This window comes from Trichoderma evansii (genome assembly GCF_050947405.1).
Source record: "Trichoderma evansii strain SZMC 28006 chromosome Unknown GGI43scaffold_1, whole genome shotgun sequence".
Taxonomy (NCBI): domain Eukaryota; kingdom Fungi; phylum Ascomycota; class Sordariomycetes; order Hypocreales; family Hypocreaceae; genus Trichoderma; species Trichoderma evansii.
The window spans coordinates 2,016,253-2,038,232 of NW_028145205.1; the positions used below are offsets into that span (position 1 = coordinate 2,016,253).

The 21,980-nt window shown below is 49.6% G+C and overlaps 7 protein-coding genes across 7 annotated transcripts; 5 read left to right on the forward strand and 2 right to left on the reverse strand.

Moving 5' to 3' along the window:
- The first annotated feature begins 30 nt into the window (after positions 1 to 30).
- On the forward strand, positions 31 to 1,055 carry GGI43DRAFT_20367 (coatomer subunit zeta). The gene is made up of 3 exons (XM_083200097.1): positions 31 to 321; positions 404 to 644; positions 712 to 1,055. Exons 1-3 carry the CDS (start codon positions 210 to 212, stop codon positions 950 to 952), a joined length of 594 nt encoding a protein of 197 aa, XP_083066282.1. The 5' UTR covers positions 31 to 209; the 3' UTR covers positions 953 to 1,055.
- A 103-nt stretch (positions 1,056 to 1,158) lies between these two features.
- On the reverse strand, positions 1,159 to 9,737 carry GGI43DRAFT_419910 (uncharacterized protein; the record flags this gene model as incomplete). Its single annotated transcript, XM_083207748.1, has 8 exons — positions 1,159 to 2,519; positions 2,984 to 2,987; positions 3,212 to 4,393; positions 4,460 to 5,670; positions 6,379 to 6,900; positions 6,966 to 8,294; positions 8,359 to 9,520; positions 9,579 to 9,737. 8 exons carry the CDS (start codon positions 9,735 to 9,737, stop codon positions 1,159 to 1,161), a joined length of 6,930 nt encoding a protein of 2,309 aa, XP_083066283.1.
- A 2,117-nt stretch (positions 9,738 to 11,854) lies between these two features.
- Positions 11,855 to 14,596, forward strand: GGI43DRAFT_20418 (kleisin alpha). The gene is made up of 2 exons (XM_083200105.1): positions 11,855 to 12,372; positions 12,463 to 14,596. Exons 1-2 carry the CDS (start codon positions 12,109 to 12,111, stop codon positions 14,077 to 14,079), a joined length of 1,881 nt encoding a protein of 626 aa, XP_083066284.1. The 5' UTR covers positions 11,855 to 12,108; the 3' UTR covers positions 14,080 to 14,596.
- Positions 14,597 to 14,765: 169 nt separating this feature from the next.
- GGI43DRAFT_20403 (tubulin binding cofactor A) lies at positions 14,766 to 15,413 on the forward strand. Its single transcript, XM_083200102.1, has 2 exons — positions 14,766 to 15,063; positions 15,127 to 15,413. The coding sequence occupies exons 1-2, from the start codon at positions 14,884 to 14,886 to the stop codon at positions 15,301 to 15,303; spliced, it is 357 nt and encodes a 118-aa protein (XP_083066285.1). The 5' UTR covers positions 14,766 to 14,883; the 3' UTR covers positions 15,304 to 15,413.
- GGI43DRAFT_20476 (Tho complex subunit 7-domain-containing protein) lies at positions 15,414 to 17,069 on the reverse strand. The gene has a single exon (XM_083200110.1). It carries the CDS (start codon positions 16,562 to 16,564, stop codon positions 15,524 to 15,526), a length of 1,041 nt encoding a protein of 346 aa, XP_083066286.1. The 5' UTR covers positions 16,565 to 17,069; the 3' UTR covers positions 15,414 to 15,523.
- On the forward strand, positions 16,848 to 19,034 carry GGI43DRAFT_390842 (uncharacterized protein). Its single transcript, XM_083204372.1, has 6 exons — positions 16,848 to 17,034; positions 17,085 to 17,162; positions 17,219 to 17,668; positions 17,727 to 17,838; positions 17,883 to 17,938; positions 18,029 to 19,034. The coding sequence occupies exons 1-6, from the start codon at positions 16,986 to 16,988 to the stop codon at positions 18,559 to 18,561; spliced, it is 1,278 nt and encodes a 425-aa protein (XP_083066287.1). The 5' UTR covers positions 16,848 to 16,985; the 3' UTR covers positions 18,562 to 19,034.
- A 1,106-nt stretch (positions 19,035 to 20,140) lies between these two features.
- Positions 20,141 to 21,856, forward strand: GGI43DRAFT_378660 (tetratricopeptide repeat protein; the record flags this gene model as incomplete). The annotated part of the gene is made up of 5 exons (XM_083202724.1): positions 20,141 to 20,859; positions 21,103 to 21,316; positions 21,383 to 21,416; positions 21,478 to 21,536; positions 21,659 to 21,856. The coding sequence occupies 5 exons, from the start codon at positions 20,141 to 20,143 to the stop codon at positions 21,854 to 21,856; spliced, it is 1,224 nt and encodes a 407-aa protein (XP_083066288.1).
- Between the last annotated feature and the right edge of the window lie 124 nt (positions 21,857 to 21,980).

The following is a 21,980-nucleotide window of genomic DNA, read 5'->3' on the forward strand; positions in this document are numbered from 1 at the left end:
TCTGCCAAATTGCTTCTAAAGACGCGTAAAGTGCTTTTTAGACGCGACCTTGGAGCTAGGGACGCGTTAAGCGCCGGGGCCCGGCGAAAGGTTAAGCCGAGGCCTGGGGCTCTTTTTGGGGGGACACCTTTTGATAGTAAAGCCAAGTCGGAGCTTGCCTGGTATCGCTATCATCACCTCTCAGAGCATCAGATTGACCAACCGCCACAATGTCTCCTGGAATGACCCTCTTTGCCGTCCAGGCAGTCCTCATCCTCGGCACCGAGGATGGCTCCCGGATATTCACCAAATACTATTCTCCTCCCCACGCCGCTCCTACTGGTACGCATCATTAAGGGATTAGCAACTTGCGCCTTTGAGTGCAACATGTTGCGCCATTGCTAACTGCGAGCTTGTTTAATAGGAGGCGCAAGCATACCTACCCATCCTTATACCGACCTGAAGGCGCAAAAGGCATTCGAGAAGGGCCTTATCGACAAGACTGCCAAGCAGACCGGAGATATCATCCTATATGACAACCGAATTGTCCTGTACAAGATGGAGTCCGATGTCATGCTCTACGTCGTTGGCGCCGCCGACGAGAACGAGATTCTGCTCTACAACACAGTACTGGCTCTTCGCGACTCTCTTCATCTTCTGTTTAAGTCAGTACTTCCAATGTCTGCGGGTATTCGAGATTGGTTGGGAGAGTATGGCTAATATCTGAATCAGGCAATCTGTTGACAAGAGGACCATTGTTGAAAACTACGACCTTGTCTCACTCGCCATTGACGAAATCGTCGACGACGGTATCATCCTGGAGACGGACCCTACCATCATTGTCCAGCGAGTCAGCCGTGCGCCCACTCAGGATGTTCCCCTGGGCCGCATCGATTTCAGCGAACAGGGCGTCAACAACCTGGCACAGCTCGGAAAGTCCAAGCTGTCAGACTGGCTTCGACAAGGGCTGTAAATACAAAGACCTGGGATTGGTTGGAGTTAATGTTATTCAAAGCGGCCTGTTACATTAAAAGGATTGCTCTTGTGGTTGATTAGTCGTTTTATGTTGTTTTTCATGATTCTCTTAATTTCTTCAAACGAGATCGGCTTATATACAGGAGATAGGGTATAACGAATCTATGCATCTTCCTTTTTTTGTCTATTCCAGCGCTTTATCGCTCATGATCGTATCTCTGATGCTGCCTTACGAAGGCGATTCATAACAGCAGCGGCAATGTCCAATTCATTCTCTATGCCGTCGACGAAAATAGTGTCTATACTCCGACGATCCAATTCTCGCAAAGCTGAGAATAGCCCCTGAGCTATTCTCTTAGCGTCCTGGCCAAGGTCGATATCGAAAAGCTCGCCGATGACCTTGCCCTCGCTATTCTTGAGATCCCCCTTATATACGGAATATGCAGGGTTAAGATATTCCTCATCATGGTTCTCATGGTTGATGGGAGCAGGCTGTAAAGGACCACACTGGAGGCCAGCTCCTGAAGTCCATCGCTGTGTCCGGATAACGCCTATTCTCTTTGCCGAATGGCCGTTCGTCTTTTCCGCATTACCATTCTCTGTGGCGCTGGCAACCTCAAAATCTGATGGCAAAACGCCCTCGGCGCCAGCTTTGTACGTAGACTCGTAGAGCACCACTCTCGCCTTGGGACTGTAATGCTTGTATTTCATTCCCGGTGCTCTCGGCGCTGATTTTCCTTCCTCACTGTGATCCTTATAAGCCTTGTCAACATTCTCCCAGCCGGGGCAGCTTCGAAGCTCTTCAAGGCTTATGCCACCTGGTCGAAGCACCACGGGGGGCTCGCAGAGACCATCCACGACGGTGCTCTCAACACCAACTTGGCATGGGCCTCCATCGAGGATAATCTCAATCCGTCCATCCAAGTCATCCTTGACGTGCTGTGCGGCAGTGGGTGATGGCTTGGTAGAGGCATTTGCAGATGGAGCAGCCAAGGGCACTCCGGCAAGTTTGATCAGACTCAAAGCCAAAGGGGAGGATGGCATTCTGGCACCAAAAGTCTTGAGTCCTGCAGTGACCTCGGGGGCCAGCTTCGAAGACTCTGGATTAGGCAGCAATATCGTGAGAGGACCTGGCCAGAAGCGGTCTATCAACGCTTTATACTTGCTTGGTATCGCATCTTGGTCATCGCTCTTCTTCCCCAAAAGCTCCCGCAGCATGTGTAAATCTGAAATGTGGATAATGAGCGGGTTGTCTGAAGGTCTTCCCTTGGCAGAATAAATGCCCTTCACAGAGCCACTTCGAGTCGCATCCGCGCCGAGGCCATAAACTGTTTCCGTAGGGAAAGCTACGGGCGTATCGCTAGTTCGGAGATACTTGGCCGTATCTTCGAGAACCGTGATGGCTTCTCCGGCGTCTGGTGAGATGTGCCATTCTTCGAGGCTTGAAGCGCCATCTGATGAGTCAAACCGTCCAAGGAGCTGTCCCTTGCTGGGAGCAACTCGTACTATTCTGGTCTCCATGGTAGATATTTTGCGAGAGGCTGTGAAGCTTCTAGAGACTGGCGCTGAAGATGTTGTAAGTGCGCGAGGCCAGCCTCGATAAACAGCCCTGCTCAGAGAAGAAATTATGACGAAGTTGGTGGGTTAGTGGGGGGACTTGAATTTGATATCTTAAGTTTGAACGATGTTAATAATAAGGCGTCGTTTGAGTTGAGATGAAGGAAAAAATTGGTAAGCTGTGTTTATGTATATTTTTTTGGTATCTTGATAATAAAAATAACTCGAGGAATCTGAGTTGCTGTACAAAATTGCTATGTAGGCTTGAAGTTAATATGCAAGCTCTCAGCCGGTTTCGCTGCATGAAATTTTGGCGGGCGGAAATTTTCATGTGGCGGCCGTGTCAACCTAGCGATGCCGACGCCACCCCGAGCGGTGACAAGCCACTCCATCAAACACTATTTTTGAACTTTGAAGTAGAAACTGACGGGACAGGTATCTTAGCTTATTTAATATTTTGTTTCGAGTCTACAATACTAGGTAGATACATTTACTCTTTTGAGGTGCTGTTTATGCGCACAGTGTGATATGACACCCTTTCTATTATGCTCTTGTCTTGTTAAATACCTATACATATATAGTTTATATGAGAATCACAGCAATCCTAGCTTGGAGGGCATCTATGCCTGGCTTAAATAAACATGCGAATCAAACAATGCCGTGCTGCAAACATTTTCCCTCTCCTTCTTTATCCTCTCACTAAACTCCTCGCTCTTCGCTTTTCATCCTCTGTCAAAACCCAGTCAATACCATCCTCTCCATCTTGGACCATAATCTCATCCCACTCATCGTCTTCCATATTCGCAACCATGAGCAGCTGCATCACTCTGCTAAATAGCTCCTTTACACTGTAATTTCCCCGAGAGACGACATCCACAATAGCTGAGAAGTCCCTCTCCATTCGAATCGCGCCGTATGCGCTCGTCCTTCCGCCATAGCCGAGAATTCTCTTCTCCAAGATTCGTGAGAGGTAGCGGGCTGTCATGTCCATGAGGCTGCTGAAAGTGCCTGGCGTCATGAGGCGGCCGATGGCCTTCATGAGCTGATCCCATCCATGTTCAAAGCGGCGTGATACTTGATCTAGGACAACTTCTTCAGACTCGTCATTCTCCTGAGCAATTTCCGCAATGTCCTCTTCTGAAAGTGTGTAGTCGGCGTCACGGAATGTATCGCTTAGTACTGGCCTCAAGCGTAGCTTAACAACTTGGTTAAATAGAACTTGAACGGCTTCGTTCAACAACTCATTTGTTTTTGCGAGGAACGCAGTCTCTAATGAGCGCAGAGCGCCAACGACAGCGGTCACGTCGCGATCAAATGGGAATGACTGTTTCAACTGAGCCTCAACTTCTTCTTTATGCTGCGTTGACTCATCTGGAGAGCCAATGCGACCATGTATAATTCTGACCAGGTATTCATTGGCCATGTCCAAGCTGTTGATCAGAACGATAAATTGTATAATCTTATCTTCTGGTGGGAAGCCACCCTGCACAGCGGCCTTGGGATACGACTCGTCGCGCATTTTCCTCTGTATCATACCCACAAAGTCGCCAGTTAGAACCCGACTAACAGATGGAACGACTGAAGTAACGACGTCTTTCTGTGATGTAGAGAGACACCTCTGAAGCACCGCATTGACAATGTACATAACATCATCAACCGCGAGTATTATGTATGGCGTGTTGCCCTCAACCGGCTTATGTAGACTCAATGATAGGCCACTAGGATACTCGTCCAGTTGAAATGCCTTTTCAACAGACCGACGAAAGAAAAATGTCGACATGACGTTGTAAGGCGATATTAGCTTTGACGATACTTTGTTGTATAATTTAGATTTAATGAGCAGTTCTGCAAGCTTCAAAGGCGCATCTTCATCAATTGTGTCCTAGAACATACGGTGTTAGGAAAATCAACATCAATCCAGAAATTGTCATGTAGCAGTTGTACGTACCATGGATTTGGCCGAAATAAATCGAGTGTAAAACGACCACTGTGCAAGCATAACGGAAATCTCATGCAGTAGACCATCAACTTCTTTCATGTTGACTCCTTCGTCCTCACTGCTGCGAGGGTTATTGCCCATTCCAGCCGCAGGAGAATTCAACCTCGGGATTCCCCCTCGAGGAGGCTGAGGTAAGAAACTCTGGACAAGGAATGAGAACGGATAACTCTTCACATCAGTCAATTTCTTGTCGACTCCTCGTTCGTCACCCCACGTGTCGAGGATGATGCCGCCCTGGACATCCGCCTCCATCTGGATCCTCTCGATGACGCGAACCATCTTGCCAGTGCCATAGTGCCTCTCAACCAATCCTCCATGACCTTCGACAATCTGTGCGATGTGTTGGAAGAGCCTCGTAAGCGAATTGGCGTAGATGATGCCCTCTTTGCGGTTTTGGCCAGCCATGCCGTCCTTCAGCGTCGCCCGCGCCGTGCCCGCAACTCCTTGACACACGTATTTTCCGTAGACATCCAATCCCACATCCGCTCTCCCGATAAGAGGAAACAGCTTAAAGAATCTCGTGACTTTGGCGCCGTCTCCTTCAGAGGCTGCCTTCTCAAACTCTCGCAGGAAGAGGCCACACAGGCTCTCTTTGGCATTCTCCAGCGTTATCCAAGGAGCATCAGGGACCTCAACGCTGGGCACGATGTTGGCGGCAAAGGCTCCCTTCGTTATCTCCTCTGGTATCTTGCTCGCTCGAGCGATGTAGCCCGCGGCCGCTTCCCAATCTTGCGGCGCTCCCATGGAGCCAACCACGCCATTGACGCACGCCTTGAGCTCTGCCACCTGTTCCACGACTCCCAGCGTATCTTCCACGCGGCTCTTCTCTAGATCCAGCTCTTTCACCCGATTGCTGAGCCGCCCAGCCGTGTCTGCTGCTCCAGAGAGCATCTCATTGCTGATTGAGCGCGCGGCAATGACTTGCGCGCCGAGCCCAGCCCGCAGGAGATCCAGCCTGCCTAGATCCCGAGACAGGTCGGCCTGCGACTCAATCAGCGCATCGAGCCTCGCGGTTACGGTCGATTCGCGCTCATGAAGGGCGGCGAGCGTCGCGCGGATTTCGGCCTCGCTGGCGGCATTCTGAAGACGTCGAGGTGCTACAGCATGGCTGCTGTTGTCCGTTCGGTGGAGGACGCCGTTCGAGAGAGCTGACATTGGCGCTGAGCACGAGTGTCGAGGAGGCGCATAGCTGCCTTGGAGTTTGCTGGCCTGGCTGTGGAGTAGCTGCGCCGCTCCCGAGGTCACCAGGTAGCAGATGGTCGATTGTTGGTGGTTATAGCTTGTGGTGCTATTGTCTGGAGCCAGGTAAGCTCATGCATAGAGGGGACACTTTGGTGGAGGGGCTAAGGCCGGGTCGGTGCCTTGAACAAGGTGACATATCTATCAATTACAGAGGGCAGTGCCCACGCATCGTAATCTGTCTATAAAAGACATGTGGCCAATTGAATGTGCGATGCATTGCAAATTGATATAATATTGTTTTTATTCACGGAACGAGAGTTATTACCAGAGTCATCGAGACTGCAGTTTAGTTAGCTAGGTATAGTTGATAGCTGTCATCTCTACTTGATAGTGACACCGACTGGTCTTCATCCCATATACATGTATTTTGCAACTGAATATAATATACGTCTCATTATTCCGTTATTTTCTTCGATTGTAAAAATATCGTCACCCTAACAAATTACTGCTATGCAAGAAGACGTATGCTAAATGATATGTGAAGGAATACAGGGGGTCTACTCTACTCCCCCGGTCATTCATGCTCCGTTTATTACAAGACACTCTGTATATCAACAACCCTGAAAATCCCGCCGACCCTTTTCCTTTCCTTTCTTTTTAAGCACACTCTTTTTATACCGCTTGACTGTATCCGCCGCCCAAACGCCGCCGCCCATTCTTCAAATACTTTCGTAATTCATCCGCCCAGAACACGGTGCTGCAAAGCATGATGAGTCGTATTAAATCACCCAATGAAAGAGCTTCTGTTTGGAAAACCTCCTGTAGCCATGGGAGATAGATGACAAGGAGCTGGCCAACAATAGACAGAGACACTGCCCAGTTAAATAAGGTATTCGATAATAATCCCACTTCGCCACGCAATATCGACTTTGATTCGGAGCGGCAGCTAAGAGCGTTGAACATGTCGAAGAATACGAAGCATGTAAACGTCATGGTAGTATCTCTGCGAGTGACGACGCCGTCGGCCATCTGCTGCTTGTATGTAAGCATAGTGCCAACCATGATAATGGCTGCCGAAGTTAGAACTCTCTGTATCAGTTTCTTGGTCAGGACTGGATCATTTCTCTTTCTCGGTGGCCTGTTCATCACATCGTGATCTACTGCTTCGACACCAAGAGATTGCGCAGGGGGTCCATCCATGATGATATCTGACATGGCGTTAGTCAACGATTCGCGGGCATCAGAGGTCAAAATAGCAAAAGGGAAAACTTACTGATCCAAAGAATCTGCATAGCATTCAGGGGACTCTTGAACCCAAAGCAAGTACAGATAAAAACCAGGGCTAAACTAGCCGCACTCGTGCTCAGCTGGAAGGTAAGGAAATTCTGAATGTTGTTGAATATGCCTTTGCCTTCCTCAATGGCCTGTAAAATGGTGGAGAAATCGTCGTCGGTCAAGATCATATCCGCTGCCTCTTTAGCAACATCTGTTCCATGACGTCCCATAGCAATACCAATATCTGCCTTTTTCAGGGCAGGCGCGTCGTTCACACCGTCACCCGTCATGGCCACAATGTCGCCTCGAGACTGGAGAGCGCGAATAATCTTCATTTTGTGGTCGGGGTTGGTTCTGGCAAAAATAGTAGTGTGCTGTATCGCTTGAGCAAGGTCGTCGTCAGACATCCTATCAATCTCATCTCCCCTGAGGACAGCTTTGATTGCATTCTGACCCGGCAAGTGGGCGCTGGGAACGGCAACACTCATTCCTAACTGTTTACCAATCGCAAGTGCTGTAGTCTCCGCATCGCCGGTAATCATAATGACTCTGACACCGCCTCGCATAAGTCGTCGAATAGAACGTTCCACACCAGGCCTTGGAGGGTCCCTCATGCCAACCAAGCCAGCAAATGTGAGTCCCTTGTAAGTATCATCAGAGCCTAGGGGAATCGTTGGAGTAGAAGTTCCATCAGCAGCAGGGGTGTTGCTTCGCGTATCAGGTGCAGGTGAGCGAGCTTTGGAAGATTTGGGTACTTGACCACTGGCAAAGGCGAGAACGCGAAGTCCCTTGACGGCCATAGCCTCGGCCGCTGCCAAGGCCTCCTGACGCCTTGCACTGTCCAGTACAATCTCCCGGCCGTCCTTTTCCAAATACGTGTCGCATGCGGCGAGAACTTTCTCTATAGATCCCTTCATATATGCATACTCTTTTTCACTGCCGATAGTAACACCCATCCATTTCCTCTCAGAGCTGAAGGGCACTTCTGTAACACGTGGACCGACGGAATCTCGTATGTCATGTTCTTTGAACTTATCAAGCAAGTCGAGCATGGCTACATCCGTAGGCTGGCCAACCCATCGAGTATAGGTAGATGCTTCTTCGCGACTAAGAGTTGAAGTTAAGACAGCACTTGCAGCGGCGCCGCTCTCTGCAAAATTCTTTGCCAGGCGTGCGTTGTTGGCAACATTACCAATTCGTAGGATATGTAAAGCCGCCTGCGTGGGCTTAATCTCTTCCACCTCAGCGTCCGAAGAGACGTGAAACGGACCTTGTTCTCCAAAGCACCACATCTCGACAGTTGTCATATGATTAGTTGTCAGAGTACCTATTTTCAGCAATTTAGTATATTTGATCACTGTGGCTTAGGAAGGTCAAGGCATAGAACTTACCCGTCTTGTCAGTACACACGACGTTGACAGATCCAAGAGTTTCAACTTTGGGCATCCAGCGCACAATAGCATGATGCTTCGCCATCCGGTGTACACCAAGAGCCAAAGTAACAGTAACAATAATGGGTAACCCTTCTGGAATAGCTGCAACGGCCAAGGATATAGAAATGGTGAAAATTTCCAGTAGTTTTTTCCCCTGTAGCCAACCAACAAGCGATATCAGACCAATTACGACAAATGATGCCTTGCTCAGCTGTGTGCCAAGTTCATCCATCGATAGCTGCAAAGGCGACCTGGGGTTTTCCGTTCCAGAAACGCTTGTAGCAATAGAGCCGAAGTGAGTGCTACCACCGGTTGCGAAGACGATTCCCTGGCCGTGTCCAGATTTAACCAGAGTGCCCATGTATGCAACATTCTTTATTCCCTCCGCTTCGTTGCTATCCAAAGGTGTGGCTGGGGCGAGTGATGACGGTTTTGAGAATTGGTTGAGTCCCTGAGACCGTGACTCAGTTGATATACTAATAGGCTTTGTTTCACCTGTCAGATTAGAAACATCAATGGTCAAGTCAGCTGCCTTGGTAACTCGGATATCTGCAGGAATACGATCGCCGGTAGTAAACAGGACCAAATCGCCTGGTACAAGCTGAGATGCCGACACTCTGAAAGAAGTAGCGTCCAAGATGTCTTCGATTGGGGTCAATAAGCCAGAACCGTCGGCCGGGTCTCGAAGTTCGTTGACATTGGGGGGCCACGGGGAAATTTTCGGCAAAGTAGAAGACTTGTTCGGTGAGCCCCGTACAAGGTGTGCGTGATTCGGAACCAAGTGGTTGAGAGCCTCAATAGATTTCTCCGATCGATACTCCTGGATAAAACCCACAGAAACGACAATGGTTACCGCCACCGTGATACTAACCGCATCGTCCGTGTTGCCTAAGAGTAGCGAGGTTCCTGCGGATACCAGCAGGAGTACAATTAACGGCTCCTGAAACTGCTTCGCAAACCGGAGCCACAGAGGCTCTGGCTCTTCGTGGGGTATCTCATTCGGTCCATATTCGCCGAGTCGCTTCAAGGCTTCGTTGGGCGTAAGGCCGTAAGTGAGGGACGTCCGCAGCTGCGCAGCAGCTTCGCTGGGTGTCATGGAAGAGTATTCGTTGGCGACTCCCTGCTCTCTGGTTAACGAATTGCATCATGGCAAATGCAAATGGTTTCTTCAGCCTTACCCGCGCATGCGCTGAGGATGTCCGGGCATGTCCCAGCCTTGATGCCGTTCGTCCCTCCCGTTCGCCATCGGCCGCATCTCCAGTGATGATGGGCGAGTTGGCCATTGGTAGCAGAGACTCATTGCCAGAGCCGCCGCGCCCTGCCCATGGCAGCTGCATGTTGTAAACCCTAAGATGGCGTCGAAGTTGTTAAGGGGGCCCGGAAATTCAACGCCAAGCTTTTATCAAAAGCCCGATTTCATGAGGAGAGGGGAGACAACCGAATGCGCAGGTGTCGGCTGTGGCGCATACGTTCGCGAGATCGGATTGCGGCGTTGTTGTGATGAACCAGGTCTTTTTTTCCAGCGGACACTGACGGCTACGATCCTCATCCCCTAATCAAGAGGCCAGCGTGCAGACCGGTGAAGCATCAGCAATGGAATCATGCAAATTACAAAGGTGGTCTTCCAAGGCTCTATGGAATGGGTAGTTGCGCTAGCCTCGCCACTGGGACTGGGGACAAGGAGCACTACAGGGGGCTGCAGGTACTGGAGCGCGAAGTAACTCTCTGTTTTAGCCTAGCGGCGCCGCGGCTAAGTTGGGGCTACGCGGCCCACGGCCCTGCAACGCTCCGGCTTTTGCGCCTTACACTGATGGCGACTGGCCGCAACGACCTGCCAAGCTTTGGGTTTTATTACCGGCTGTATTACTCCCTAGAAACTCTATCCAATGCCATCGGGTAGAATACAAAACTCAAGATAACAATTAGTATGATTGTATTATATCATATTTTAGAGCAATCAGCCCACTCAATGCCAATGCCCGCTTTTCATTCGCCAGGTGTACCTCCTGAGCGGCATTGCGGCTACTGGTACTAGTAATGCTACTAGGAGTATTCTAAACGCTGCTAGTTGAGCATACTATTGGGTGGGGCGAGCTGGAAGAATAAACGACGAGGTAGGAAGACGGAAAGAAGTTTATATCATGTCAAATAGATATTCGGGCGATGTCATACTACAAGGCGAGTATATACCCATCATCACGCTGACAAATGCCTGCCACTATACCAATGAGATGAGTTAATAAGCAAATGCTGAGATAATATAGCATAGCCCAATTGTGTTTCCCGTGCCGCCAAGGTGCAATGTTGTATAATATTATAATATTCCAAGTAGAAATGCTAGTAGATTCTGTATTGGAGTGCGATAATATGGGACCCCTATTTGTAGAACCAAGATGAGCGCTCTATTTACCTAGATAGTAGGTACTTAGCAGTGCTACAGGCTACATATATTGCTGCCGTTTTCAGGAAAGAAGAAAAATAGGAACATTGCTCAATACAGCAGTACTTTGTACCTTATGGGACATGCAGATCCCCAGCCACGGGGTGTCGGAATAGAAAGTGGCATGTGTCAAGATAGTACCAGGATAAGGTAGCCCGGGCATATATATGTACAGGGAGAGCTGAGGCGCTCGCACGATTCAGCAATAATCAGTGAAGCAACTTGGGTAATTGAAGGCGCACAATGATAAAATGATGAACATGCGATGTTCTTCACAAACTAATAAAAAACCATATAGTAGTAGAGGTTGCACATAGATCCTGTAGAATCGCATTCCCAAGTCACGAGTCGTGTAAGTGCACAGGGGAGTTTATGGAGGGTAGTGCAACTGTAGTAGTATCAAGAACTTTACAGCATTTTTCCGACGACACCTTTAATGGATATCCTCACTAAAACGAGTAATAAAGGTACATTGCTATGAAACATAATTAGAGATGGCGATCTAGATTGCTTCCACGTAAACACCATCAATGGCTCGGGTCTATATTTGATGATACCCTGCCATGTATAATGACGAGCGATACTGCAGGTAGCTTGCCCTGGAGCTACCAGAGCCTAGCTAAAAGTGCGCTACGAGGTTGCAATTCAGTGCTTGTCGTAGCATTTGGCTCGCTGCGCTACTGCCCAAAGCGGCAAGCAGTGTGGCACTCTCGCCGACTTCCGATGGGCGGAAAGCGTGCAGAAGCGCCGGAAGAATAATATCCCGGGCCCGCCACGCCGAAAATGGACGCAGGCAGCAAGCTCGACTCGGTACCAGCCACTTTTCTCCCAGCCACGCAATTTAGCATTGCCGCAGCAGCGTCTCCCCTCCGCGCTCCAACCTGAGAGTTTCACACAACCCTCTGCTCTCGCCTCGTCATTTTTGCACTTCCCAACAACCCCCGTCGCCTCCCTCTGCTCGCTTTTCCTCGCCTGCGATCCGATATTTCAGCCCTTGGCGACTGATTTTTTTGACTTGATGATTTTGCGCGGCCACCGTCGCGCGTGAGCCAGGCCCGAACACGGTTTAGGCGACTTGTTTATCCACCAAAACGCGCACCCCTTGTTCCGTGTTTACTCACCTCCACTTTGCTCCAAACTCTTGTCCCCTCCACTGCTGCGCTGCCTGCACCCTTTCACTGGCTAGCCGTGCTTTTGCATATTTTTTCTTCGAGTACCAGCTTGGTTGAGCGCGAGTGCCAGTGCGACAGGCTTCGCGCGCAAGCATCATGTTCTATTCAGAGACTCTCCTCCAGAAGACCGGGCCTCTTGCCCGTGTCTGGCTGTCTGCCAACCTCGAGCGCAAGCTCTCCAAGAATCACATTCTCCAATCCAATGTCACCGACAGCGTCGAGGCCATCATCACGCCGAACCAGGCGCCGATGGCTCTGCGACTCAGTGGACAGCTTTTGCTTGGTGTCGTCAGGATATACCAGCGCAAAACGCGATATTTGCTAGATGATTGTAATGAAGCTATGATGAAGATTAAAATGGTTAGTGCCTCTTTGTTTCTTTTTGCTTTTTTACCTTCCAACCATTTATTATCTCCCACCAATTGTCAAACATCTAGCTAATTGCCCTAGGCGTTCCGTTCCACTGGTAATAATGACCTGGCTGCCAACTTGCAAATCACCAATCGCGAGTCTTTGCTGCTCCCCGATCGTATTACGCCATACGATAACCTCGAGCTACCTCCACCTCCTGATGCCTCATGGCTACTTTCTCAAGTTGATGACGTGTCGTCTACACAAGTCGGTAGGAAGGGACGCGTGAGCAACACTCGAGACATCAACTTGCAGGAAGATTTCGACAACAGCCAGTTTCTCCAAGGTGGTATGACTCTAGATGAAGACGCACTTGCGCCAATGGATGATCTTGAGCTCGAGCTCGACTTTGGTCTTGATATGGATGGCGGCCCAAGCATTGAAATGGGTCGAGATGCCCCCGCAGCGCGGTCAATCGAAGATGATGTTTTCAGCGAACTTGATATTATGCCCCGATCAAAGGAAGGCGCTGGCCCCGACGACACTCGCATGGACGTGGATGGTACCGTGAGGATTGCAGATGACGAGGGCGATATCCAGATGGGCGATGACGATTTCCAGTTCAACGCTGGCGACGCATCTGGCATTCCCGAACTGGCTGCGCTTGACATCAACCGACAAAGAATTTCGGAATCTCCTCTATCAGATATTGACGATCAGTTTGCTAAAGAAATTGAGGAGGAGTATTCTCGTCATGGCCACACAGATCTCTACGAGCCCCAGGACGATGAGGAGAGCACCCTTGTCCAAAAACCTGCACAGCGTGCCAGGAAGCAACGCATCATGATGCCGGATGATGAAATTGCCCTGTCCAGCACCCACATCAAACAACAACAGGCCCATAGAGAAAACATCACCAAGCCTGCTACATTCCTCCCCCGCGATCCCTTGCTTCTTGCTCTCGCTGAAATGCAAAAGAGCGGCGGCTTTGTATCTTCTATCATGATGGAGGGTAGAAGCTTGTCGTGGGCCCCCGAGCTTCGTGGCATGCTTTCATTGGATACGGTTCGCGGTGCGAACGACCTGAAGAGAAAGCGTGACAGTGGCGTTGCCGACGTAGACAGCGAATTGGGTGGCCTCAAATCTCCTCGTCTCGAGCTTGGTGACGACACCGATTTTACTATCGAAGGAAACGCCTTTGGTAACAACAGCGTGGCCGCTGATGGCACTATTCTTGAGATTCCTGCCGACGAATCTGCAGCTCACTTTGACGACGATCACGCGGACGGAGATGACACAACACTGCCTGGATTCGAAGACACAACAATGCCTCTTATTCACCCTGCCGACAGCGGCGCTGTGTCCGCTGGCACCAAGCATGCTGTCCACATTCTCCGAGAGCTGTTTGGCCCCGACGCCGCTGAGGATGCGGACAAGAGGAAGAAATCAGCAGTTGTCTTCCAAAACTTATTGCCTGAGAAGGAGACCACCAAGGCTGAAGCAACCAAGATGTTCTTTGAGTGCCTGGTGCTTGCTACCAAGGATGCCATCAAGGTCGAGCAGAACTCCGGCCTTGGCGACCCCATCAAAGTCCGAGGAAAGCGCGGACTTTGGGGCGCTTGGGCCGAGCGAGAAGCTGGAGGCGAGATCTCCAACCAGGACGAGCCTGAGTCCGCCGCTCCTGTGAGTGTTGCGGCGGTTGCTGTCGAGGCATAATCGCCTGCTTGACCACCACCAAAAAAAAAATACATCATGTTTTGTGAATGTAAAATACCATGCTGTGCATTCTGGGCAACGAAAGGTTTTGTTTTTGTTCGAATCGCCCACGGCGGAGTTGAAGGCGTTTGGGGAGATACCATGTGATCTTGGAGGTTCTCTGAATTAGGATACAGGACGGAAGGAGGGAAAAGGATAATCGCGCCTTGGATGCCGAAACAAGACAAGCCCTTTTTTATACTAGTGTTCCTTTTTTTTGTATTTTGCTAGCTGTGTTGTTTAGAAAAAGGATGTCTGGGAGATTAGTGACTCTTGAACGAAATCAACTTTCTTAGCTACCACTGTATATGTAGGCCCATGAAACTAATGTCTACGATTCGACGTTGTTTATTCCTAGATGCCTATTTCAAGACTAACGTTTGGGAGGAATATTTGGTCTTGGTTTTATTTTAGGTAGCGTTAGGAATTCGGCGCGTTGATTATATACTGCTGTTTCCCTTCTCCTTATCACTTTTGCCGCCTTTTGATCTGATGCTAAATACAGCCAAACACGGTGCTGCCCCGCCATCAACCCCACGTAGCTAAGATAGGGATCAATCTATCTGCCTGCTAGGCACGTAGTTAACCATAACCTTGAAAGCCAACTTTGAGCAGGCAGCTTGGAATAATCCTTGACTTTTGACGAAACATTCTGCCTTTAAATCATAGAGCTTCGGCCAGCTTTCTTCTCTGCTTCTTTTCTCCCTGTACCATCCACCAATACACGACTTCGCCCGACGACCTCTCTCTTTCGATCCATTCACCATGCCTCCTCCATCTCCTCTAGCTATCGCAACCGGCGCCGTCAACCGCCTCCTGAAAGAAGAAGCGTCCTACCACAAGGAGCTGAAGGAGCAGGAGGCCGAGCTCAAGGCCCAAGAAGAGAAGGTCAAGAGCGGACAGGAAGACGAGGATGGCAATGCGACGTACATTTTGAAGCAGCAGGTAGGTGCTGGACTACACACATAATGTTGCTTTGCGACGGCTAACGAAGTGATTTTGTTTTAGCAAATGGTTGTCGAACAGACAAAGGCCGTGTTTAAGCCGCTAAGAACTCGAATCCTGGCGGCCGTCGAGAAATTGGAGGACCTTGTTGCGTCTGAAGAGAAGAATGAGACGGCTACGCCAGAGGAGCTGGCCAACGCGAAGGCTGCATTGGAGAAGGCGAAGGCGGAGACATCTTGAAGAGAATACAGTTGGGAGGGAGACGAAAATTAATAAAATATAATACCACGATACAATAAAGCGCCATCCACGCTGGTGGAGGACACCATCAGGACCTCGTTAGCAATAGCGCCGACAAAAGATACTCCTTGTTCTTCTTTTTATTTGATCCGGGTATCCTAATTATACAAACATTCTATCCATCTTTAGAAAAAAGCAATGTCATGCCAATAGTCCAAAACTAGTTATCAACTTCCATCTTGTCACCGTTCCTCGCCGACGTTTTGTAATTATCCTCATCTTCTTCGCCTTCTTCATTTCCCGACTCTTCGTCCTCCATATCAACGTCTTCGCCAGTTTCGCTCCCTGAATCGCGGTCATGCCGTGGAGGTTGTGACACTTCTCTAGTCGAAGCCCTACTTCCTAGCCGAGAAGCCGATGCGGCATCTGTAGATGAAAGACGAAGCTGGTCTGGACGGGGTGAGCTTGCTGATGGCGTTGGTCCATCTACAGATATTGCTGGGTGGGGTGTTGTCTCGTTCAATTGCCCTTCGCCATCAGGTCGTGGTGTTTCGGTGCTGCTAAGGTTGACACCGGGCGTTTGGGCGTCTCGCTGCTCCTCTACTTCATCGTCTCCGCCTTCGTTCATTCCTTCTCTTCTGTCTACTTCTTCCTTTTCGTCCCTGATCTGCCGTCTTAGTAGCATTCCTTCTTCCATGATCCTGTTGAACTGGTCTCTCCGCTCCTTCCATGTGCCGCTGTATGTTTCACTTTCGCGCTCCAGCTCTTTGCATTCTTCTTCCAATTTCTCAAGGGCAACAAGCTGGTCTTCACGCGGCCGCAGCAGTCGATTAGACAATATCTTCTCAGCCAACTCGTCGAATTTCTTCCGCCGCGCCAACGTTGCTTTGGCATCTTCTAATTGCTCTCGTAGTCTCGCGTTGTTCTCGCGGGCCGCCTGGCATTCAGCGAGGATGCGCTGCTTGTCTGCGTCGTAACGTTCGCGCTCTCGCTCGTTTGCATCGTGAAGGAATTGAAATCGGGCTATGCTGCTGTCAAAGGCAGCAAAATCGAATGTGAGATCTTCTTGTAACTGTGCGCTGCTTGAGGTCTGGCCTCCGTTTTGGTTTGTGGTATCAGACTGTATAGCGCTGGAGACGATCGAAGAAATTGAAGACAGTCGTTTGGTGATGCGCTTGAAAGGCTTCTCCTCTACATTGAGAAGCCGGCTCTTGTGAAGCTCGGATTCGCCTTTTTCGTCCAGCAGATCCCACGAAGACATTGTTGGGATCAAGAATCGGGAGGACGAATGCTGATTAGGCGATGATGACTCGGTAATAACGACAGAACTGCTGCGTCGGAAAAAGAAAGAGAAAATTATGTAAAAGCCCGTGTTGAATGTTTGACGTATTTGATGGCTGTCAAATTAATACTGCTACTATTAAGCACAAGAGTTTGTTTCCCTCAGCCTCGCATCACTGCGAAGACGTGGAGCGCGCGTTGATGACTAAGTTCGCTGCTAGTCAATTAAGCTCTTATCTCATCACATCATCAGCCGCCACTACGTAGCCTTGCATTTCTTTGACCTTACATAATTTACTGCGCTGAGCTACTATCAGCGCAAATTAATCTCCCATAGCTTTGAGGATCTTGATTCTGTACTAGGCATAGAACTCACGACTCGGGAACGACCAATAGCGAACATGTCGGACGAAGACAAAGAGCTGTTGGCGCGCATCGGTCAGCTTGCTGGTAAGACTGTTGAGCATCTCGCGATGACTTCATAGCACTCACCATTCTAGGCCAAATTAATCGACACAAAAGTCAGCAAGCCAGCTACCGCTCCGTCCCGCCGTCCCATCACCCAGGGCGCCACCGAGGTTTGTCCTCCTAACAAAGTGCTTAGTAGGCACAGCGTAGCTGACATTGGATAAAGGAAATACATATCGTCAAGCAAGCGCGCCTTACCCGACCAGAGGATACAGCGGCCGGCCAGCCGTCACGCACCGCAACAGAACACTACACCTCAACGCTTCAGCATCTGCTTCAGGATCTGCCTCGAGCTCGGCCGCCCCCAGCCCTGCTCCTACGACACCGGGCTGGGTAACCAAAAACGATCGCCACCGCCAGCTCATCAACGCCAACATATACGAAAAAGAAAGCCAAAATCGGGCCAAAGCTATCGAAGAGACTCGTCAAAGAAAGATTAAAGAGCAGAAGCGCCGGGAAAAGCAACGATTTAGCGAATACCTTCGCCACCAGGCCACAGTGGACGGATTTTCGAGTACAAGCATGAGCACTAATCCCGCAGCGACGAATGAAATAACGGTCAACGGTATTCGCTTCCGCGTCCTAGATGGAGGGAAGAAACTTGTTAAGACACCTGGTAAATTTTTTCATTGCTCTTTTTTATCCTTGTTATCACTATTATTAACCGTTACCAGGTGACCCTTCCCCCCCTACCATGACACCAAAGATGACTGTTATTGCTGGTGTCAAATTCCATCGTACAAAGACTGGAAACCTTGTGGCGCAGAGAATAGTTAAAGATCACCGGTATGTTCACGTCCTGAAGACGATCACGATACTAACGCAAGCAGTCGATCTGGTACGGTCAAAAAACTTGATCAACGATGCAAAATCTTTTCAACGACTGGTAATTGTTTAAACAACCGCATAAGCTACAGGTCTACGAGATAGTGGCGTAGATGGGGAATTCAACTAACCATTAACTTGTGACTTTTAGGTTCCTGTTCGAAAGGCCCAGCCTGCCGATACGTCCATGACCCTGACAAGGTCGCTCTTTGCAAGGATTTCTTGAAAGACGGCAAGTGTCCCAACGGCGAGTCTTGCGATCTCTCTCATGAGCTTACCCCAGAACGTGTCCCGAATTGTTTGCACTTTGCCAAGGGACAATGCTCCCGGCCTGACTGTCCCTTTACTCACTCCAAAGCCTCTCCAAGTGCCCCCGTGTGTGCGGCATTTGGATTCTGTGGATACTGTGACAAGGGTGCAGACTGCACCGATCGCCACGTCTTTGAATGCCCAGACTTCAGCAATACCGGTATCTGTAAAACCAGAGGATGTAAGCTGCTCCATCGTGAGAGGGCAAGCGTCCTCCGAAACCAGGCCAAACAGCGCGACGAGACCGAGGATGTCTCCAGCGAAGATGAGTCAGTCGATTCTGACGATGTCGACTCTGACGAAGTGGCCGAGTTCCTCGAGGCCGATTCCGATGACTCTGACTTTGACAATCCAAAGGACTATCTCCCCCTTTAACCGAGTCAAAGTAGATTAGACGGCCATCGTCCTTGGACATGTCGAGTCGATTACTATTCAGCGCCTCTGCAGTTTTCATGCCTTCATATTTTGGAGATAACATTCTATTCTTTTTATCCTTCTTGTTTTTTAATTTAGCAAGCAGTACAATTCTATAGCAACGACAAGACATGATGCTCATGTCGGTTGGGAATGGGCTTTATACTAAGATACCCTTGTTATTCAGCATTTTAACATCATGTTTTCCCCTCCTCCCTTAACGGCTGCAGGGGTGCAAATAAAACGACGATTACAATGCCGAAAGAAGAAAAAAGGAAAGATAAAAGATAAAAGGGAAGAGAAGACTTGATTGTCAGGAAAGAAAAATACACGTTAGTAAAGGAACGAGGATTAAAAGATTGAGAAAAAAAATTAAGTAAATTAAGTAAATGAATAAGAAAAATTAATGAATATATATGCCTACTATATGAAAAGTCCTTCTCATTCGATGCTTGCTCTGCTCGAAAAATATTCCCCAGAATGGCCAACGAAAGTAAATATTTATTCCATGATATTATCGTGTCATCAAAAAGCAAAATGGATGATTATATTACATGTATATTATATGCCCCTATTAATCGAATACGCCCCAGACCCCCGCCCAATATCCCCATACCTACCGGGTACTTAGCGAAGGCAGCCCTCTAAAAGAGATCACTGATCGGCGTCCCAAAATAGCCAGATAGGGCCGTCCCACAGCGCTTCCCCCTGGAGAATTAATAGAGGAAATGAAACCCAGCATCAGTTCAATGAATAATAACCTCAGCTGGGGTTAGCCAAGCAGTTCTTATTTTATTTTACTCCCAAATCTGATTTCTTTCTTATACCTCCCCAGCAAGCGCGCTCAGCCCCTTGTCTTGCTCGGGCCCATCATCTCTTGTACTATAAAAATACGGGAAAGTTGGTGTCGCGGCGCCAAGGAACAGGCAACTTGGAGCAATCCTAGAATACCACCTCTCGACTCCATAATGCGGAATTTTGGAGGGGGCGGCGAAAGGGCCCTGTTTCAAAAAAGGGACGGCGCCTGGCCTTTTTTTAACCTCATCCATCAATCGTTCAAAGCAGCGCCTGGCAGCCCGTGACTCTATCTTTGTTTGCCGCGCGGGAAAATCGAGAGTTCTTTGTTCCTGTTACAACTCTTTTGTTACCTGCCATTTCGTGATCCCGTTTCAAAAGGTGTTGAGACCAGGCGTGGAAAGCACTGGCGCTGTAATACGGCGCTACAGAGGACACTGCCCACATATCAGTGGCTACAAAAGTACTTGCATCAGCTCAGCTCAGCTCAGCCTCAGCCACAGCTTAACTTCACCTCTTACGACGTAGAGAACAGCTACTTGCTATCTGGGGGAGGATCTATTTTGGGTAACAGACAGACGAGGGCTAAGCATCACCAGCTAGCTCATTTGCATCATCATAGCTACGGGATATACAAGGCTTTGGTGCTGCTGTTATTGCGTTTTGCTTGGTCTTTGTCCTTGATTTGAATCAAATTAATAGAAGAGGCGGACAGAAATTCACTTACAGCTCCTTCTCCGCAACCATGGGGCTCCGAGATGCACTGAAGAAGAAGGATGCTATACAGCAAGGCCAAGATGCAGATGGAAGACTGGCTGGTCCGGACATCACTTTCATTCGCTCCGACACTGTTTCGCAACAGGTGATTATGCCGGCGGACGAAAACGCCCTCGGCTACAACGACGGCTTGCTATCGCCCTCGTCAACAAGCGGAGAGCACCGAAAGTCGAGGCGAAGCTTTGACTTTTTCCATTCGGATCAATCACGAAGCCCATCTGCATCCTCCTCGACCAGTCAAAAGTCCAAGAAGGAGAGCGCGGCAAGACGCCTCTCCCATAGGCTACACCTAAGTCGCACACCTGAGACTTCTGACCATGTGCCCCAGAATCTGCCGGAGATTGTGGTCCCAAACGACGTGCAGGATAGAGATGCTGCAGAGCTGCAGTGGGAGAAACGGGCAACCATGTTAGCCGGGCAGAATGATCGGGTGAGGAGTCGGCCGCCTTCGAGAGATGCCGCAGATGGTATGGCGCACATGAGTCTAGACGACGGCCCTCGCAGCCGAAGCGCTTCGGTGCACTCGGGACAAGTTTCGTCCAAACAGATCGATGCCGATATTCAGGAGGCGATTCGACTGCATGAAGAGGGTAACTTTGTGGAAGCAACCAAGCTGTTTGGGCGCCTTGCAGATGAGAGCGGCGCCAATAATCCGCTTAGCCAGGTCCTCTATGGACTAGCACTCAGGTGAGTGTTACCATCGCCGGATTCCAATTTGCCCTTTCACTCCTGTCCCGCGGTGGCGATATGCTGCCTGCCGCCAGTGAATCCTAAGAGACCCAGCTCAGCCCGCATTTGTCCCCTTTGAGCACGCTCTATATATCACATCCCCTTGATTTACGTGACATGACAGTCATATGATTAGCAGGCAATTGAAACAAGGAATATGAAGAAAAGCTCCGGACTAATCGCTGTGCTTTTTTCTAATAGGCACGGCTGGGGTTGCACGCCAGACCCTGGGAAAGCGGTCCACTATCTAACGGCGGCAGCCTCTAATGCTGCATCAGTCGAGCAATTGGCGATCCAGGCCGGTCTGAAGAAGGGAGGAGCGGCAAAGGGAGAGCTAGTCCTCGCCATCTTCGAATTGGCCAACTGCTTCCGCCACGGCTGGGGCATCGACAAAGATCCAATCGCCGCAAAGCAGGTATGCAGTCATTTCCTCTTCAGGAGTCGTCTGAGCTAATTAGATACTGAACCGCGGGGAAAACAGTACTATGAGACGGCAGCGAACTTGGGCGATTCCGGTGAGTTATGAGATGTAACTGCTGATACGGATATATGCTCGAATACTGACGAGTGGTCAAGACGCTATGAACGAAGTTGCCTGGTGCTACTTGGAGGGCTATGGCTGCAAAAAGGACAAGGTACGTTTGCGATTAGTCAAGATATCGATGACATAGCTTCGCCTCCTCAATGGCAACAAAGAGATCAAGCCTCAATCAGGGCCAGCACCACCACATGCAAACTGTGGCTTGCCAGTCATCAGTCTGGCTGGCTCAGTATTGGCTCAGGCTTGGTTTCTGCGCTGACAAAGGCGGAGTTGATACCCAACGTCTCACCAGGCCCAAAGTTGGGCACCGATGAGGCAAGAGAGGACAAGCAAGGAGGCGCAAGTTGCGCAAGCCCAGTAGAAAATGGCACTGGTCGTGCTCCCCCTCTCCACAGATTTTGGTCCGTCACATGAGGCTGATATTCGAATCCTTATTTGGGAGCACAGTATACCGCAGCCCGGTACTATCGACTGGCGGAGAAGGCTGGCAATAAGACACTAGGAAATACATGGTAAGTTATCAAACCGCACCCATACT

Bases quoted from the DNA above. Each gene is read 5' to 3' on its own strand.
- GGI43DRAFT_20367 (XM_083200097.1), top strand. From the start codon at position 210: ATGTCTCCTGGAATGACCCTCTTTGCCGTCCAGGCAGTCCTCATCCTC. The intron at 322-403 runs GTACGCATCATT...CTTGTTTAATAG, and splicing joins TCCCCACGCCGCTCCTACTG to GAGGCGCAAGCATACCTACC. The intron at 645-711 runs GTCAGTACTTCC...TATCTGAATCAG, and splicing joins TCTCTTCATCTTCTGTTTAA to GCAATCTGTTGACAAGAGGA.
- GGI43DRAFT_20476 (XM_083200110.1), bottom strand. From the start codon at position 16,564: ATGTCTTCGTGGGATCTGCTGGACGAAAAAGGCGAATCCGAGCTTCAC.
- GGI43DRAFT_20403 (XM_083200102.1), top strand. From the start codon at position 14,884: ATGCCTCCTCCATCTCCTCTAGCTATCGCAACCGGCGCCGTCAACCGC. The intron at 15,064-15,126 runs GTAGGTGCTGGA...ATTTTGTTTTAG, and splicing joins CGTACATTTTGAAGCAGCAG to CAAATGGTTGTCGAACAGAC.
- GGI43DRAFT_390842 (XM_083204372.1), top strand. From the start codon at position 16,986: ATGTCGGACGAAGACAAAGAGCTGTTGGCGCGCATCGGTCAGCTTGCT. The intron at 17,839-17,882 runs GTATGTTCACGT...TAACGCAAGCAG, and splicing joins AGAATAGTTAAAGATCACCG to TCGATCTGGTACGGTCAAAA. The intron at 17,939-18,028 runs GTAATTGTTTAA...TGTGACTTTTAG, and splicing joins CAAAATCTTTTCAACGACTG to GTTCCTGTTCGAAAGGCCCA.
- GGI43DRAFT_20418 (XM_083200105.1), top strand. From the start codon at position 12,109: ATGTTCTATTCAGAGACTCTCCTCCAGAAGACCGGGCCTCTTGCCCGT. The intron at 12,373-12,462 runs GTTAGTGCCTCT...TAATTGCCCTAG, and splicing joins CTATGATGAAGATTAAAATG to GCGTTCCGTTCCACTGGTAA.